This window comes from Molothrus aeneus, unplaced genomic scaffold (genome assembly GCF_037042795.1).
Source record: "Molothrus aeneus isolate 106 unplaced genomic scaffold, BPBGC_Maene_1.0 scaffold_30, whole genome shotgun sequence".
In the NCBI taxonomy this organism is placed as follows: domain Eukaryota; kingdom Metazoa; phylum Chordata; class Aves; order Passeriformes; family Icteridae; genus Molothrus; species Molothrus aeneus.
Genome location: NW_027098964.1, coordinates 3,780,825 through 3,796,109, shown reverse-complemented (window position 1 = coordinate 3,796,109; position 15,285 = coordinate 3,780,825). Strand labels below are relative to the sequence as shown.

At 63.5% G+C, this 15,285-nt stretch overlaps 1 protein-coding gene across 1 annotated transcript; it reads left to right on the top strand.

Moving 5' to 3' along the window:
- The first annotated feature begins 198 nt into the window (after positions 1-198).
- Positions 199-15,042, top strand: LOC136570027 (selenide, water dikinase 2-like). Its single transcript, XM_066570452.1, has 8 exons — positions 199-424; positions 3,039-3,142; positions 4,978-5,085; positions 7,048-7,202; positions 8,173-8,263; positions 8,832-8,931; positions 10,098-10,310; positions 14,246-15,042. Exons 1-8 carry the CDS (start codon positions 205-207, stop codon positions 14,479-14,481), a joined length of 1,227 nt encoding a protein of 408 aa, XP_066426549.1. The 5' UTR covers positions 199-204; the 3' UTR covers positions 14,482-15,042.
- The last annotated feature ends 243 nt before the right edge of the window (positions 15,043-15,285 follow it).

The following is a 15,285-nucleotide window of genomic DNA, read 5'->3' as shown; positions in this document are numbered from 1 at the left end:
CCTCCTTCGCCCACAGACCAATCGCCGCTCTCCTCACCTCTCACACCCCCATTGCGCCCCGCCCAGCACTCGCACCACCTCCTCCCTCTCCAAACCCACCAATCCGCGCCCGCCTCCCTCACGGCTCGCCCAATCAGCGCCGGACGGCGGCAGGCCCGCAGCCAATCGGCAGCGGCGGCGCTCGGCGGGCCCGTGCATTCCAAGATGGCGGCGGTGGCGGGCGGGTCGCGGCGCTGGGACCCCGCGGCGCTGGGGCTGGACCCGGCCTGGCGCCTCACGGCCTACGGCGAGCTGCGCGGCTGAGGCTGCAAAGTCCCGCAGGAGACGCTGCTCAAGCTCCTGGCGGGACTGGAAGGGCAGCGCCCGGGAGGAGGAGGCGGAGGGGAAGGGCAGGAAGCGGAGAGCGGCGGGGCCCCGGCGCTGGGTGAGAGTGGGGAGAGCCCGGGGGGCTGCAGGGGCCCGGGGGCTCTGGGGGGAGCCCGGGGGTGCGGCTGAGGGAGCCTGAGGGGCTTGGGGAGCCCTCAGACGGGGGGCTTGGGGGAGCCAGGAGGGCTCTGGGTGGGCTCGGGGGCGCTGAGGGCTTTGGGGGAGCCCTCAGAGGGGGCGCTGAGCGGTTTGGGGGGCTCATGGGGAACCAGGAGGGCTCTGCCTGGGCTCGGGGGCGCTGAGGGCTTTGGGGGAGCCCTCGGAGGGGGCACGGAGGGACTTTGGGGGGCTCATGGGGAACCAGGAGGGCTCCGCGGGCTCAGGGCCCATGGCGGGGGATCTTAGGGCTTTGGGGGGCTCAGGAGGAGCCAGGGGAGCTCCGGGCGGGCTCGGGGGTGCTGAGGGGTTTGGGGGAGCCCTCGGAGGGGGCGCTGAGGGGTTTGGGGCTGTTTGGGGCTTTGAGGGGGCTCAGGAGAAGCCAGGAGGGCTCGGGGGCACTGAGGGGTTTGGGGGAGCCCTGTGAGGGGGCACTGAAGAGTTTGGGGGGCTCCGGGCGGGCTCGGGGGTGCTGAGGGGTTTGGGGGAGCCCTCAGTGAGGGCGCTGAGGGGTTTGAGGGGGCTCAGGAGGAGCCAGGGTGGCTCTGGGTGGGCTTTGGGGAGCTCGGGGGTGCTGAGGGGTTTGGGGGAGCCCTCGGAGGGGGCAGTGAAGAGTTTGGGGGGCTCTGGGCGGGCTCGGGGGCACTGAGAGGCTTTGGGGGAGCCCTCGGAGGGGGCGCTGAGGGGTTTGGGGCTGTTTGGGGCTTTCAGGGGGGGCTCAGGAGAAGCCAGGAGGGCTCGGGGGCGCTGAGGGGTTTGGGGGAGCCCTCAGTGAGGGCGCTGAGGGGTTTGGGGGCTCAGGGGTCAGACCTGGGGGGTTTCGGGCCCGTGGGGGGGGCACGGTGCAAAGGTGGCCTGGCGAGAGCGGGAGGGGGCAAAGGGCGTGGGGGGAGGGGACAGGGGAGGAGGGGGGAGGGGACAGGGGAGGGGCGTGGCCCCCGGGTCCGGGTCCCCCCTCCCGACAGGATCCGCGTTCCGGCCCCATCCGGCCCTGCGTGCCCCACCCCGGCGGGGGCTGTGCTGCCATGATGGGCTCGGTGCCCCCCTCGTGCCCCCCGTGATGGGCTCGGTGCCCCCCCTGAGCACGTGGTGCCCCCCTTGTGCCCCCTATGATGGGCCTAATGCCCCCGTGATGGGCACGGTGCCCCCCTTGTGCCCCCCGTGATGGGCTCGGTGCCCCCCCGATGGCCTTGGTGCCCCACCTGTGCCCCTCTGAGGGCTTGGTGCCCCCATGATGGGCTTGGTGCCCCCCTTGTCCCCCCTGTGATGGGTTCAGTGCCCCCCCTGAGCACGTGGTGCCCCCCTTGTGCCCCCCGTGATGGGCTCAGTGCCCCCCTCGTGCCCCCTGTGATGGGTTCAGTGCCTGCCCTGAGGGCCCAATGCCCCACTCATGCCCCCCATGATGGGCTCAGTGCCCCCCTCGTGCCCCCTCTGAGGGGCTCTGTGCCCCCATGATGGTCTCAGTGCCCCCTCGTGCCCCCCATGATGGGCTCAGTGCCCCTCTTGTGCCCCCTGTGATGGGCTCAGTGCCCCCCCTGAGCACGTGGTGCCCCCCTTGTGCCCCCTATGATGGGCTCAGTGCCCCCATGATGGGCTCGGTGCCCCCCTCGTGCTTCCTATGATGGGCTTGGTGCCCCCCCTGAGCACGTGGTGCCCCCCTTGTGCCCCCTATGATGGGCTCAGTGCCCCCATGATGGGCTTGGTTCCCCCCTCGTGCCCCCTGTGATGGGTTCAGTGCCCACCCTGAGGGCCCAATGCCCCACTCATGTCCCCCCTGATGGGCTCAGTGCCCCCCCATGGCCTTGGTGCCCCCCTTGTGCCCCCCATGATGGGCTCGGTGCCCCCCTTGTGCCCCCTGTGATGGGTTCAGTGCCCGCCCTGAGGGCCCAATGCCCCACTCATGATGGGCTCAGTACCCCCCATAAGTGCTTGGTGCCCCCCATGATGGGCTCAGTGCCCCCCCGATGGGCTCAGTGCCCCCTTTGTGCCCCCCATGATGGGCTCAGTGCCCCCCCGATGGCCTTGGTGCCCCCCTTGTGCCCCCTCTGAGGGGCTCTGTGCCCCCAGGACAGACTCAGTGCCCCCCATGATGGGCTCAGTGCCCCCCCTGAGCTCTGGGTCCCCCCCATGGTCACTCAGTGCCCCTATGGTCTCTCAGTGCCCCCATTGTCTCTCAGTGCCCCCTGTGCCCCCATGGTGCCCCCCATGGTCACTCAGTGCCCCCCTGGTGCCCCCATGGTGCCCCCATGGTCTCTCAGTGCCCCCTGTGCCCCCCATGGTCTCTCAGTGCCCCCATGGTCTCTCAGTGCCCCCCATGGTCTCTCAGTGCCCCCCATGGTCTCTCAGTGCCCCCATGGTCTCTCAGTGCCCCCCTGGTGCCCCCCATGGTCTCTCAGTGCCCCCCATGGTGCCCCCCATGGTCTCTTGGTGCCCCCATGGTCTCTCAGTGCCCCCCATGGTGCCCCCCATGGTCTCTTGGTGCCCCCATGGTCTCTCAGTGCCCCCTGTGCCCGCAGGCATCGGCCTGGACTCGTGTGTGATCCCCCTGAGGCACGGGGGGCTCTCGCTGGTGCAGACCACGGACTTCTTCTACCCCATCATCGATGACCCCTACATGATGGTACCCCAAAAACCCCCAGAGATACCCCTGGGACCCCAAAAACACCCAGAAATACCCCCCTGCACCCCAAAAACCCCCAGAGATATCCCTGGGACCCCAAAAACCCCAGAGATACCCCTGGGACCCCAGAGATACCCCTGGGACCCCAAAAACGCCCAGAGATACCCCTGGGACCCCAGAGATACCCCTGGGACCCCAAAAACCTCAGAAATACCCCTGGGACCCCAGAGATACCCCTGGGACCCCAAAAATCCCCAGAGATACCCGTGGGACCCCAAAAACCCCTGTGGGACCCCAGAAATGCCCCCTGCACCCCAAAAACACCCCAGAAATACCCCCTGGCACCCCAAAACATCCCTGGGACCCCATAAACCCCTCCTGCACCCCAAAATCAGCCCCAGGGATCCCCCAGCTCTCATCAGGACTCTTGGGAAACCCCAAATCCCACCCTGGGGACCTCCCCAGTCCTACCCCGGGCACCCCAAATCCACTCAGAACCCCCCAGTCCCATCTTGGGCACCCCAAATCCACTCAGAGCCCCCCAGTCCTACCCCGGGCACCCCAAATCCCTCCCAGGGCCCCCAAATCCCATTCACACCCCCACAAATTTGATCCCAAGGCCCCCAAACTCCACCTTGGATCCCCCCAATCCCATTTTGGGCCCCCCAATCCCGTTCTGGCCCCCCCAATCCCATTTTGGGCCCCCCAATCCCATTCTGGCCCCCCCAATCCCATTTTGGGTGCCCCAATCCCATTTTGGGTCTCCCCAATCCCATTTTGGGTGCCCCAATCCCATTTTGGGTCTCCCCAATCCCATTTTGGGCCCCCCAATCCCATTCTGGCCCCCCCAATCCCATTTTGGGTGCCCCAATCCCATTTTGGGCCCCCCAATCCCATTTTGGGCCCCCCAGTCCTGTCCCCATCTCCCCCAAACACCACCAGGATCCTCAAATCCCATTTTGGGCCCCCCAGTCCCATTTTGAGTCCCCCCAAATCCCATTTTGGGTGCCCCAATCCCATTTTGGGCCCCCCAATCCCATTTTGGGCCCCCCAGTCCCATTTTGGGTCTCCCCAATCCCATTTTGGGTGCCTCAATCCCATTCTGGGTCCCCCATTCCTGTCCTGGACCCCCCCAAATCCCACCTGGGGACCCCCAAGCCCTCTTTTGGGTCCCCCAGTCCTCTCCTGGATCCCCCAAACCCTATTTTGGGTGCCCCAATCCCATTTTGGGCCCCCCCAATCCCATTTTGGGCCCCCCAAATCCCATTTTGGGTCCCCAATCCCATTTTGGGCCCCCCAGTCCTGTCCTAGACCCCCCCAAACACCATCAGGGCCCCCCAGTCCTGTCCTAGACCCCCCCCCAATCCCATTTTGGGCCCCCCAATCCCATTTTGGGCCCCCCATTCCCATTTTGGTCCCCCCCAATCCCACTTTGGGCCCCCCAATCCCATTTTGATTCCCCCCAAATCCCATTTTGGGTCTCCCCAATCCCATTCTGGGCCCCCCAATCCCAGTTTGGGCCCCCCCAATCCCATTTTGGGGGCCCCAATTCTGTCCTGGACCCCCCCAATCCCATTTTGGACCCCCCCAATCCCATTTTGGGCCCCCCAATCCCATTTTGGGCCCCCCAGTCCTGTCCTAGACCCCCCCCCAATCCCATTTTGGGCCCCCCCAATCCCATTTTGGTCTCCCCCAATCCCATTTTGGTCCCCCCCAATCCCATTTTGGGCCCCCCAACCCCATTTTGGTCCCCCCCAATCCCATTTTGGGCCCCCCAATCCCATTTTGGGCCCCCCAGTCCTGTCCTGGAGCCCCAACCCCCCTGTCCCCTGCAGGGCCGCATCGCCTGTGCCAACGTGCTGAGTGACCTGTACGCCATGGGGGTGACAGAGTGTGACAATGTCCTGATGCTGCTGAGCGTCAGCCAGCGCATGAGCGACGAGGTGACGGGGACAGGAGGGGACACGGGGGGACACGGGGACACGGGGGGGACACAGGGACATGGGGGGACACAGCCTGGGGGTGACAGTGTCCTGATGCTGCTGAGCGTCAGCCAGCGCATGAGCGACGAGGTGACGGGGACAGGGGGACATGGGGGGACACGGGGACACGGGGGGGACACAGGGACACAGCCTGGGGGTGACAATGTCCTGATGCTGCTGAGCGAGGAAGTGACAGCCACAGGGGGACATGGGGGGACACAGGGACACAGCCTGGGGGTGACAATGTCTTGGTGCTGCTGAGCGAGGAAGGGACAGGGACAGGGGGGACACAGGGACAGGGGGGGACACAGGGACATGGGACACAGCCTGGGGGTGACAATGTCCTGGTGCTGCTGAGCGAGGAGGGGACAGCCACAGGGGGACATGGGGGGACACAGGGGGGACACAGGGACACAGCCTGGGGGTGACAATGTCCTGGTGCTGCTGAGCGAGGAGGTGACAGGGACAGGGGACATGGGGACATCGGAGGACACAGGGGGGACACAGGGACACAGCCTGAGGGTGACAGCGTCTTGATGCTGCTGAGCGAGGAAGTGGCAGCCACAGGGGGACATGGGGGACACAGCCTGAGGGTGACAGCGTCCTGATGCTGCTGACCGAGGAGGGGACAGGGACAGGGGGACACAGGGACATGGGGGGACACAGGGACACAGCCTGGGGGTGACAATGTCCTGATGCTGCTGAGCGAGGAGGGGACAGCCACAGGGGGACACAGGGGGGACACAGGGACACAGCCTGGGGGCGACAATGTCCTGATGCTGCTGAGTGTCAGCCAGCGCATGAGCGACGAGGTGACGGGGACAGGAGGGGACACGGGGGGACACAGGGACATGGGGGGGACACAGGGACATGGGGGGGACACAGCCTGGGGGTGACAGTGTCCTGATGCTGCTGAGCGAGGAGGGGACAGCCACAGGGGGACATGGGGGGACACAGGGGGGACACAGGGACACAGCCTGGGGGTGACAGTGTCCTGATGCTGCTGAGCGAGGAGGTGACAGCCACAGGGGGACACAGGGGGGACACAGGGACACAGCCTGGGGGTGACAGTGTCCTGATGCTGCTGAGCGAGGAGGTGACAGCCACAGGGGGACATGGGGGGACACAGGGGGGACACGAGGGGACACAAGGACACAGCCTGAGGGTGACAGCGTCCTGATGCTGCTGAGCAAGGAGGGGACAGGGACAGGGGGACACAGGGACAAGGGGGGACACAGGTGACATGGAGAGACACAGGGACATAGAGGGACACAGAGGCATGGAGGGGTGACAGGGGACACAGGGTGACAAGGATACTGAGAGGATGACAGGGACAGTGGGGGGTTGACAGGGACACAGGGGGTGACAGTGACACTGTGGGGGATTTCAGGGGACACAGGGGGTGGCAGTGACCCGGGGGGGTTTCAGGGGACACTGTGGGGGTGGCAGTGACCGGGGTGTGACAGTGACCCGGGGGGTGACAGTGACCCGGGGTGACAGTGACACTGTGGGCGGTGGCAGGGGACACTGGGGGGGTGACAGTGACCCAGGAGGTGACAGTGACACTGTGGGTGGTGGCAGGGGACACTGGGGGGGTGACAGTGACCCAGGGGGTGACAGTGACACTGTGGGCGGTGGCAGGGCACACTGTGGTTGTGACAGTGACCCAGGGGGTGACAGTGACCCGGGGTGACAGTGACCTGGGGTGACAGTGACACTGTGGGTGGTGGCAGGGGACACTGGGGGGGTGACAGTGACCTGGGGTGACAGTGACCCGGGGTGACAGTGACACTGTGGGTGGTGTCAGGGGACACTGGGGGGGTGACAGTGACCCAGGGGGTGACAGTGACCGGGGTGGCAGAGGACACTGGGGGTGTGACAGTGACCCAGGGGGTGACAGTGCCGCTGCCGGTGTCCCCCCAGGAGAGGGACAAGGTGATGCCGCTGATCATCCAGGGCTTCCGGGACGCGGCCGAGGACGGGGGGACGTCGGTGACCGGGGGACAGACGGTGCTGAACCCCTGGGTCATCGTGGGGGGCGTGGCCACCGCCGTCTGCCAATCCAGCGAGTTCATCATGTGAGCCGGGGGCGGGGCCATGGCCTGTCAATCATGGTGTGGTGGGTGGGACCATGGTCTGTCAATCATGGTGTGGTGGGCGGGGGCACTGCCACATGTCAATCATAGCATGGTGGGTGGGACCACTGTCTCCTGTCAATCATGGGTGTGGTGGGTGTGGCCGCTGTCTCCTGTCAATCATGGTGTGGTGGGCGGGGGCACTGCCACATGTCAATCATAGTGTGGTGGGAGGGGCCACTGTATCCTGTCAATCATTGGTTTGGTGGGTGTGGCCACTTCTGCATGACAATCATTGTGTGGTGGGTGGGGCCAATGTCTCCTGTCAGTCATTGGTGTGGTGGGCGGGGGCACTGGCACATGTCAATCATGGGTGTAGTGGGCGGGGGCACTGCCACATGTCAATCATGGTGGGGTGGGAGGGGCCACTGTCTCCTGTCAATCATTAGTGTGGTGGGCGGGGTCATTGATACCTGTCAATTATTGGTGTGATACTGACATGGGGCGGGGTTTGTAGGATGGGGGCGGGGTTTGGGGACAGTGGGTGGGGTTTGGGGACATGGGGGCGCGGGTTTGGAGGATGGGGGCGGGGTTTGGGGACATGGGGGCGGGGTTTGGGGAAATTAAATGGGGTTTGGGACATGGGGGTGGGGTTTGGGACATGGGGGCGGGGTTTGGGGACATTGGGTGGGGTTTGGGACATGGGGCAGGGTTTGGGGAAATTAAATGGGCTTTGGGACGTGGGGGCAGGGTTTATGGACATGGGGGCGGGGTTTGGGACATGGGGGCGGGGTTTGGGGACATGGGGGCAGGGTTTATGGACATGGGGCGGGGTTTGGGGACATGGGGGCAGGGTTTATGGACATGGGGCGGGGTTTGGGACATGGGGGCAGGGTTTATGGACATGGGGCGGGGTTTGGGGACATGGGGGCAGGCCCAGGGCGTGTCCCACGCTGACCCCAGCCCCGCCCAGGCCGGACAGTGCCGTGCCTGGGGACGTGCTGGTGCTGACCAAGCCCCTGGGGACACACATGGCTGTCACCGCCCACCAGTGGCTGGACATGGTGAGTGACCCCGGGAGCACCTGCGCGGGGACAGCGGCACAGAGCCAGCCCTGTGTCCCCAGGGCCACCTCAGACGGGTCTGCACACACCCAGGTGTCCCCAGGAGGAGCCACAATGGGACTGGAACCCACCTGAGGTGTCCCCAGGGGACTCCAAAGCCACCCCCGATGTCCCTGAAGGGATGGAGCTCCCACCTGGGAGTCCCTGAGCCACCCCTGGTGTCCCCAAAGGGGCCCTGAGCACCGCGGGGCTGTCCCCAGGGTGTCCCCAGGGTGTACCCACAGTGTCCCTGACCCTGTCCCTGCTGCCCCTGCAGTGTCCCTGACCCTGTCCCCTCAATGTCCCTGACCCTGTCCCCTCAATGTCCCTGACCCTCTCCCCAGAGTGTCCCTGACGCTGTCCCTGCTGTCCCTGATCCTGTCCCTGACCCTGTCCCTGGCACTGTCCCCACTGTCCCCACACTGTCCCCGCTGTCCCCTCAGTGTCCCTGACCCTGTCCCTGGCACTGTCCCCACACTGTCCCCGCTGTCCCCACACTGTCCCCACACTGTCCCCGCTGTCCCCGCAGCCCGAGCGCTGGAACAAGATCAAGCTGGTGGTGACGCGTGAGGAGGTGGAGCTGGCGTACCAGGAGGCTGTGGCCAGCATGGCCACCCTGAACCGCACCGGTGAGGGACACTGGGGACACCGGGGACACACTGGGGACAACACTGGGGACACTGGGGACACCGGGGACACACTGGGGACACCCTGGGGAACACCCTGGGGGACACACTGGGGGACACACTGGGGAACACTGGGGACACCCTGAGGACACCTTGGGGAACACTGGGGACACCCTGGGGACACTGGGGACACCCTGAGGACACCTTGGGGAACACTGGGGACACCCTGGGCACACTGGGGACACACTGGGACCACTGGGGACACCCTGGGGAACACTGGGGACAACACTGGGGACACCCTGGGGGACACCCTGGAGACACCCTGGGGGACACTGGGGACACCCTGGGGAACACTGGGGACAACACTGGGGACACTGGGAACACCACTGGGGACACCCTGGGGGACACCACTGGGGACACCCTGAGGACACCCTGGGGAACACTGGGGACACCCTGGGGACACCGGGGACACACTGGGGACACCACTGGGGACACCCTGGGGGACACTCTGGGGACACTGGGGACAACACTGGGGACACCGGGGACACACTGGGGACACTGGGGACACCACTGGGGGACACTGGGGACACCCTGGGGAACACTGGGGACACCCCTGGGGACACCCCTGGGGGCTGTCCCTGTCCCTGTCCCTGTCCCCTGTCTCTGTCCCCTGAGCTGTCCCTGTCCCTGTCCCCAGCTGCCAGGTTGATGCTGTCCCTGTCCCTGTCCCTGATGCTGTCCCTGTCCCTGTCCCTAACCCTGTCCCTGTCCCTGTCCCCTCCCTGTCCCCAGCTGCGGGGCTGATGCTGTCCCTGTCCCTGTCCCTGTCCCTGATGCTGTCCCTGTCCCTAGCCCTGTCCCTGTCCCCTCCCTGTCCCTGTCCCCAGCTGCGGGGCTGATGCTGTCCCTGTCCCTGTCCCTGTCCCTGTCCCTGTCCCTAACCCTGTCCCTGTCCCTAACCCTGTCCCTGTCCCTGTCCCCAGCTGCGGGGCTGATGCTGTCCCTGTCCCTGTCCCTGTCCCTGTCCCTGTCCCTGTCCCCAGCTGCGGGGCTGATGCTGTCCCTGTCCCTGTCCCTGTCCCTAACCCTGTCCCTAACCCTGTCCCTGTCCCTGTCCCTGTCCCTGTCCCTAACCCTGTCCCTAACCCTGTCCCTGTCCCTGTCCCCAGCTGCGGGGCTGATGCGCGCCTTCGGGGCGCACGCGGCCACGGACGTGACGGGTTTCGGGGTGCTGGGGCACGCGCGGGCGCTGGCGGAGCAGCAGCGCCTGGACGTGGCCTTCGTCATCCACAACCTGCCCATCATCGCCTGCATGGCGGCCGTGAGCCGCGCCGCCGGGGGCCGGGGGGCGCTGCTGCAGGGCACGGCCCCGGAGACCTCGGGTACGGCCCTGGGGACCCCGAAAACGGGACTGGGGACCCCAAAAACGGCACTGGGGACCCCAAAAACGGCCCTGGGGACCCCAAAAACGGCACTGGGGACCCCAAAAACGGCACTGGGGACCCCAAAAATGGGACTGGGGACCCCAAAAACGGCCCTGGGGACCCCAAAAACGGGACTGGGGACCCCAAAAATGGCACTGGGGACACCAAAAACGGGGTTGGGAACCCAGAAAATGGGATTGGGGACATTGGGAATGGGATTGGGGCGCTGCTGCAGGGCACGGCCCCGGAGACCTCGGGTACGGCCCTGGGGACCCCAAAAACGGGACTGGGGACACCAAAAATGGGATTGGGGACCCCAAAAATGGGATTGGGAACCCCAAAAATGGGATTGGGAACCCCAAAAATGGGATTGGGGACATTGGGAATGGGATTGGGGGCGCTGCTGCAGGGCACGGCCCCGGAGACATCGGGTACGGCCCTGGGGACCCCAAAAACGGGACTGGGGACCCCAAAAATGGGACTGGGAGCACTGGGAATGGGATTGGGGACCCCAAAAATGGGATTGGGGACACCAAAAATGGGATTGGGGACCCCAAAAATGGGATTGGGAACCCCAAAATTGGGACTGGGGACACTGGGAATGGGATCGGGGACACTGGGAATGGGATTGGGGGCGCTGCTGCAGGGCACGGCCCCGGAGACATCGGGTACGGGACTGGGGACCCCAAAAACGGGACTGGGGACCCCAAAAATGGGACTGGGAACCCCAAAAATGGGACTGGGGACCCCAAAAATGGGATTGGGGATACTGGGAATGGGATCAGGGACACTGGGAATGGGATTGGGGCGCTGGGAATGGGATTGGGGCATTGCTGCAGGGCACGGCCCCGGAGACCTTGGGTATGGGACTGGGGACCCCAAAAACGGGACTGGGGACCCCAAAAACGGCCCTGGGGACCCCAAAAACGGCACTGGGGACCCCAAAAATGGGATTGGGAACCCCAAAAATGGGACTGGGGACACCAAAAATGGCACTGGGGACCCCAAAAATGGGATTGGGAACCCCAAAAACAGGACTGGGAACCCTAAAAACAGCACTGGGGACCCCAAAAATGGGATTGGGGACACTGGGAATGGGGACACTGGGAATGGGATCGGGGCGCTGCTGCAGGGCACGGCCCCGGAGACATCGGGTACGGCCCTGGGGACCCCGAAAACGGCACTGGGGACCCCAAAAACGGGACTGGGGACACCAAAAATGGGATTGGGGACCCCAAAAATGGGATTGGGAACCCCAAAAATGGGATTGGGGACACTGGGAATGGGATTGGGGACACTGGGAATGGGATTGGGGCGCTGCTGCAGGGCACGGCCCCGGAGACATCGGGTACGGCCCTGGGGACCCCAAAAATGGGATTGGGGACCCCAAAAACGGGATTGGGAACCCCAAAAATGGCACTGGGGACACTGAGAATGGGGACACTGGGAATGGGATTGGGGAGCTGGGAATGGGCTTGGGGACATTGGGAATGGGATTGGGGGCACTGGGAATGGGATTGGGGCCCAGGAATGGGATTGGGGCGCTGGAATGGGATTGGGGCACTGGAATGGGATTGGGGCCCAGGAATGGGATTGGGGCACTGGGAATGGGATTGGGGCGCTGGAATGGGATTGGGGGCACTGGGAATGGGATTGGGGCACTGGAATGGGATTGGGGGCACTGGGAATGGGATTGGGGCACTGGAATGGGATTGGGGCACTGGAATGGGATTGGGGCACTGGAATGGGATTGGGGCGCTGGGAATGGGATTGGGGGGAATGGGATTGGGGCACTGGAATGGGATTGGGGGCACTGGGAATGGGATTGGGGCACTGGAATGGGATTGGGGCACTGGATTGGGATTGGGGCACTGGATTGGGATTGGGGCACTGGGAATGGGATTGGGGCACTGGAATGGGATTGGGGCACTGGATTGGGATTGGGGCGCTGGAATGGGATTGGGGCGCTGGAATGGGATTGGGGCACTGGATTGGGATTGGGGCACTGGGAATGGGATTGGGGCGCTGGAATGGGATTGGGGCACTGGATTGGGATTGGGGCGCTGGAATGGGATTGGGGCGCTGGAATGGGATTGGGGCACTGGATTGGGATTGGGGCACTGGGAATGGGATTGGGGCGCTGGAATGGGATTGGGGCGCTGGAATGGGATTGGGGCACTGGATTGGGATTGGGGCGCTGGGAATGGGATTGGGGCACTGGATTGGGATTGGGGCACTGGGAATGGGATTGGGGCACTGGATTGGGATTGGGGCACTGGATTGGGATTGGGGCACTGGATTGGGATTGGGGCGCTGGAATGGGATTGGGGCACTGGATTGGGATTGGGGCACTGGGAATGGGATTGGGGCGCTGGGAATGGGATTGGGGCACTGGATTGGGATTGGGGCACTGGGAATGGGATTGGGGCACTGGATTGGGATTGGGGCGCTGGAATGGGATTGGGGCACTGGATTGGGATTGGGGCACTGGGAATGGGATTGGGGCACTGGATTGGGATTGGGGCGCTGGAATGGGATTGGGGCACTGGATTGGGATTGGGGCGCTGCTGCAGGGCACGGCCAGGGCAGCCCCGTAAATGGGGTCGGGTGCCTGCGGGTTTGGGGTGTTTTGGGGTGGGTGCAGGTGATTCTGGGGTGTTTCAGGGTATTTTTGGGGTGTTCTGGGGTGGTCTTTGGTGTTTCAGTGTATTTGGGGGTGTTTTTGGGGTGTGTTTTGGATGTTCTTGGGGTGTGTTTAGGATGGTTTTGGGGTGTGTTTAGGATGGTTTTGGGGTGTGTTTAGGATGGTTTTGGGGTGGTTTTGGGGTGACCCTCCCCGTTCCCTTTGGGGGGCTCCTGGTGGTTCTGCCCCGTGCCCAGGCTGCCCAGTTCTGGGCTGTGTTTGGGATATTTTTGGGCTGTGTTTGGGGTATTTTTGGGGTGTATTTAGGATATTTTTGGGGTGTTTTTGGGATATTTTTGGGGTGTTTTTGGGGTGTATTTAGGATATTTTTGGGGTGACTCTCCCATCCATTCCCCCAGGAGGGCTCCTGGTGGTTCTGCCCCGCGCCCAGGCCGCCCGGTTCTGGGCTGTGTTTGGGATATTTTTGGGGTATTTTTGGGATATTTTTGGGGTGTATTTAGGATGTTTTGGGGTGACTCTCCCATCCATTCCCAGGAGGGCTCCTGGTGGTTCTCCCCCGCGCCCAGGCCGCCCGGTTCTGGGATATTTTTGGGCTGTGTTTGGGCTGTGTTTGGGATGTTTTTAGGATGTTTTTGGGCTGTGTTTGGGATATTTTTGGGCTGTGTTTAGGATATTTTTGGGCTGGTTTTGGGATATTTTTGGGGTGGTTTTGGGATATTTTTGGGGTTTTTTTGGGATATTTTTGGGGTGTTTTTGGGGTAACTCTCCTGTCCATTCCCCCAGGAGGGCTCCTGGTGGTTCTGCCCCGCGCCCAGGCCGCCCGGTTCTGGGCTGTGTTTGGGATATTTTTGGGGTGTATTTAGGATATTTTTGGGGTGTATTTGGGATATTTTTGGGGTGTTTTTGGGGTGTATTTAGGATATTTTTGGGGTGACTCTCCCGTCCATTCCCAGGAGGGCTCCTGGTGGTTCTCCCCCGCGCCCAGGCCGCCCGGTTCTGCACGGTGTTTGGGATATTTTTGGGGTGTTTTTGGGATATTTTTGGGGTGTTTTTGGGGTGTATTTAGGATATTTTTGGGGTGACATTGCCATCCATTCCCAGGAGGGCTCCTGGTGGTTCTGCCCCGCGCCCAGGCCGCCCGGTTCTGGGCTGTGTTTGGGATATTTTTGGGGTATTTTTGGGGTGTTTTTGGGGTGTATTTAGGATGTTTTTGGGGTGTTTTTTGGGTGACTCTCCCATCCATTCCCAGGAGGGCTCCTGGTGGTTCTGCCCCGCGCCCAGGCCGCCCGGTTCTGCGCGGAGCTGAAGGCGCCGGGCCGGGGCCCGGGGCTCCAGGCCTGGATCGTGGGCGTGGTGGAGAAGGGGCCCCGCGGCGCGCGGGTCATCGACAAACCCCGGGTGATCGAGGTGCCCCCCCGAGGGGCCCCCCCGAACCCCGAGAGCCCCGCCAGCCCCCCCCCGGAGCCCCCCCGCGCCCCCTGCTAGGGGGGACCCCAAAAATCCCCAAATCGGGGGAGACCCCGAGCCTGAGACAGCTCCCAATGAAGGGATCCCAAAGAAGAGCCCGGAGTTGGGTCAGAGCCACCCCAGACCCCCCAAAATCCCCAAATTGGGGGAAATCCCAAACCTGGGACAGCTCCCAATGAAGGGATCCCAAAGAAGAGCCCGGAGTTGGGTCAGAGCCACCCCACAGAGCCCCCAAAAATCCCCAAATTGGGGGAAATCCCAAACCTGAGACAGCTCCCAATGAAGGGATCCCAAAGAAGAGCCCAGAGTTGGGTCAGAGCCACCCAGACCCCCCAAAATCCCCAAATTGGGGGAGACCCCAAACCTGGGACAGCTCCCAATGAAGGGATCCCAAAGAAGAGCCCGGAGTTGGGTCAGAGCCACCCCACAGAGCCCCTGCCAGGGGAGAGACCCCAAAGAAAGCCCAAAACGTCCCCTGGGCTCGGCGGCTGTGGCCAAAATCTCCAAAAATCTCATCAAGCGCTCCCCACCAAAATCCCAGCAGAGCTGCCCCAAAATTCAGGTCAAAACCTCCCCCCCCCCCCAAAAAAAAATCCAATTAAAGTCTTCCCAAATTGGGTCAAACCCCACAAAAAATCCCATTAAAGTTCTCCCCAAAATTGGGTCAAACCCCCAAAAAAATCCAATTAAAGTCTTCCCAAATTGGGTCAAACCCCCCAAAAAATTCAATTAAAGTCCCCCCAAATTGGCCCAAATTCAGGTCAACCCCCTCCAAAAAATCCCATTAAAGTCCCCCCAAAATTGGGTCAAACCCCTCAAAAA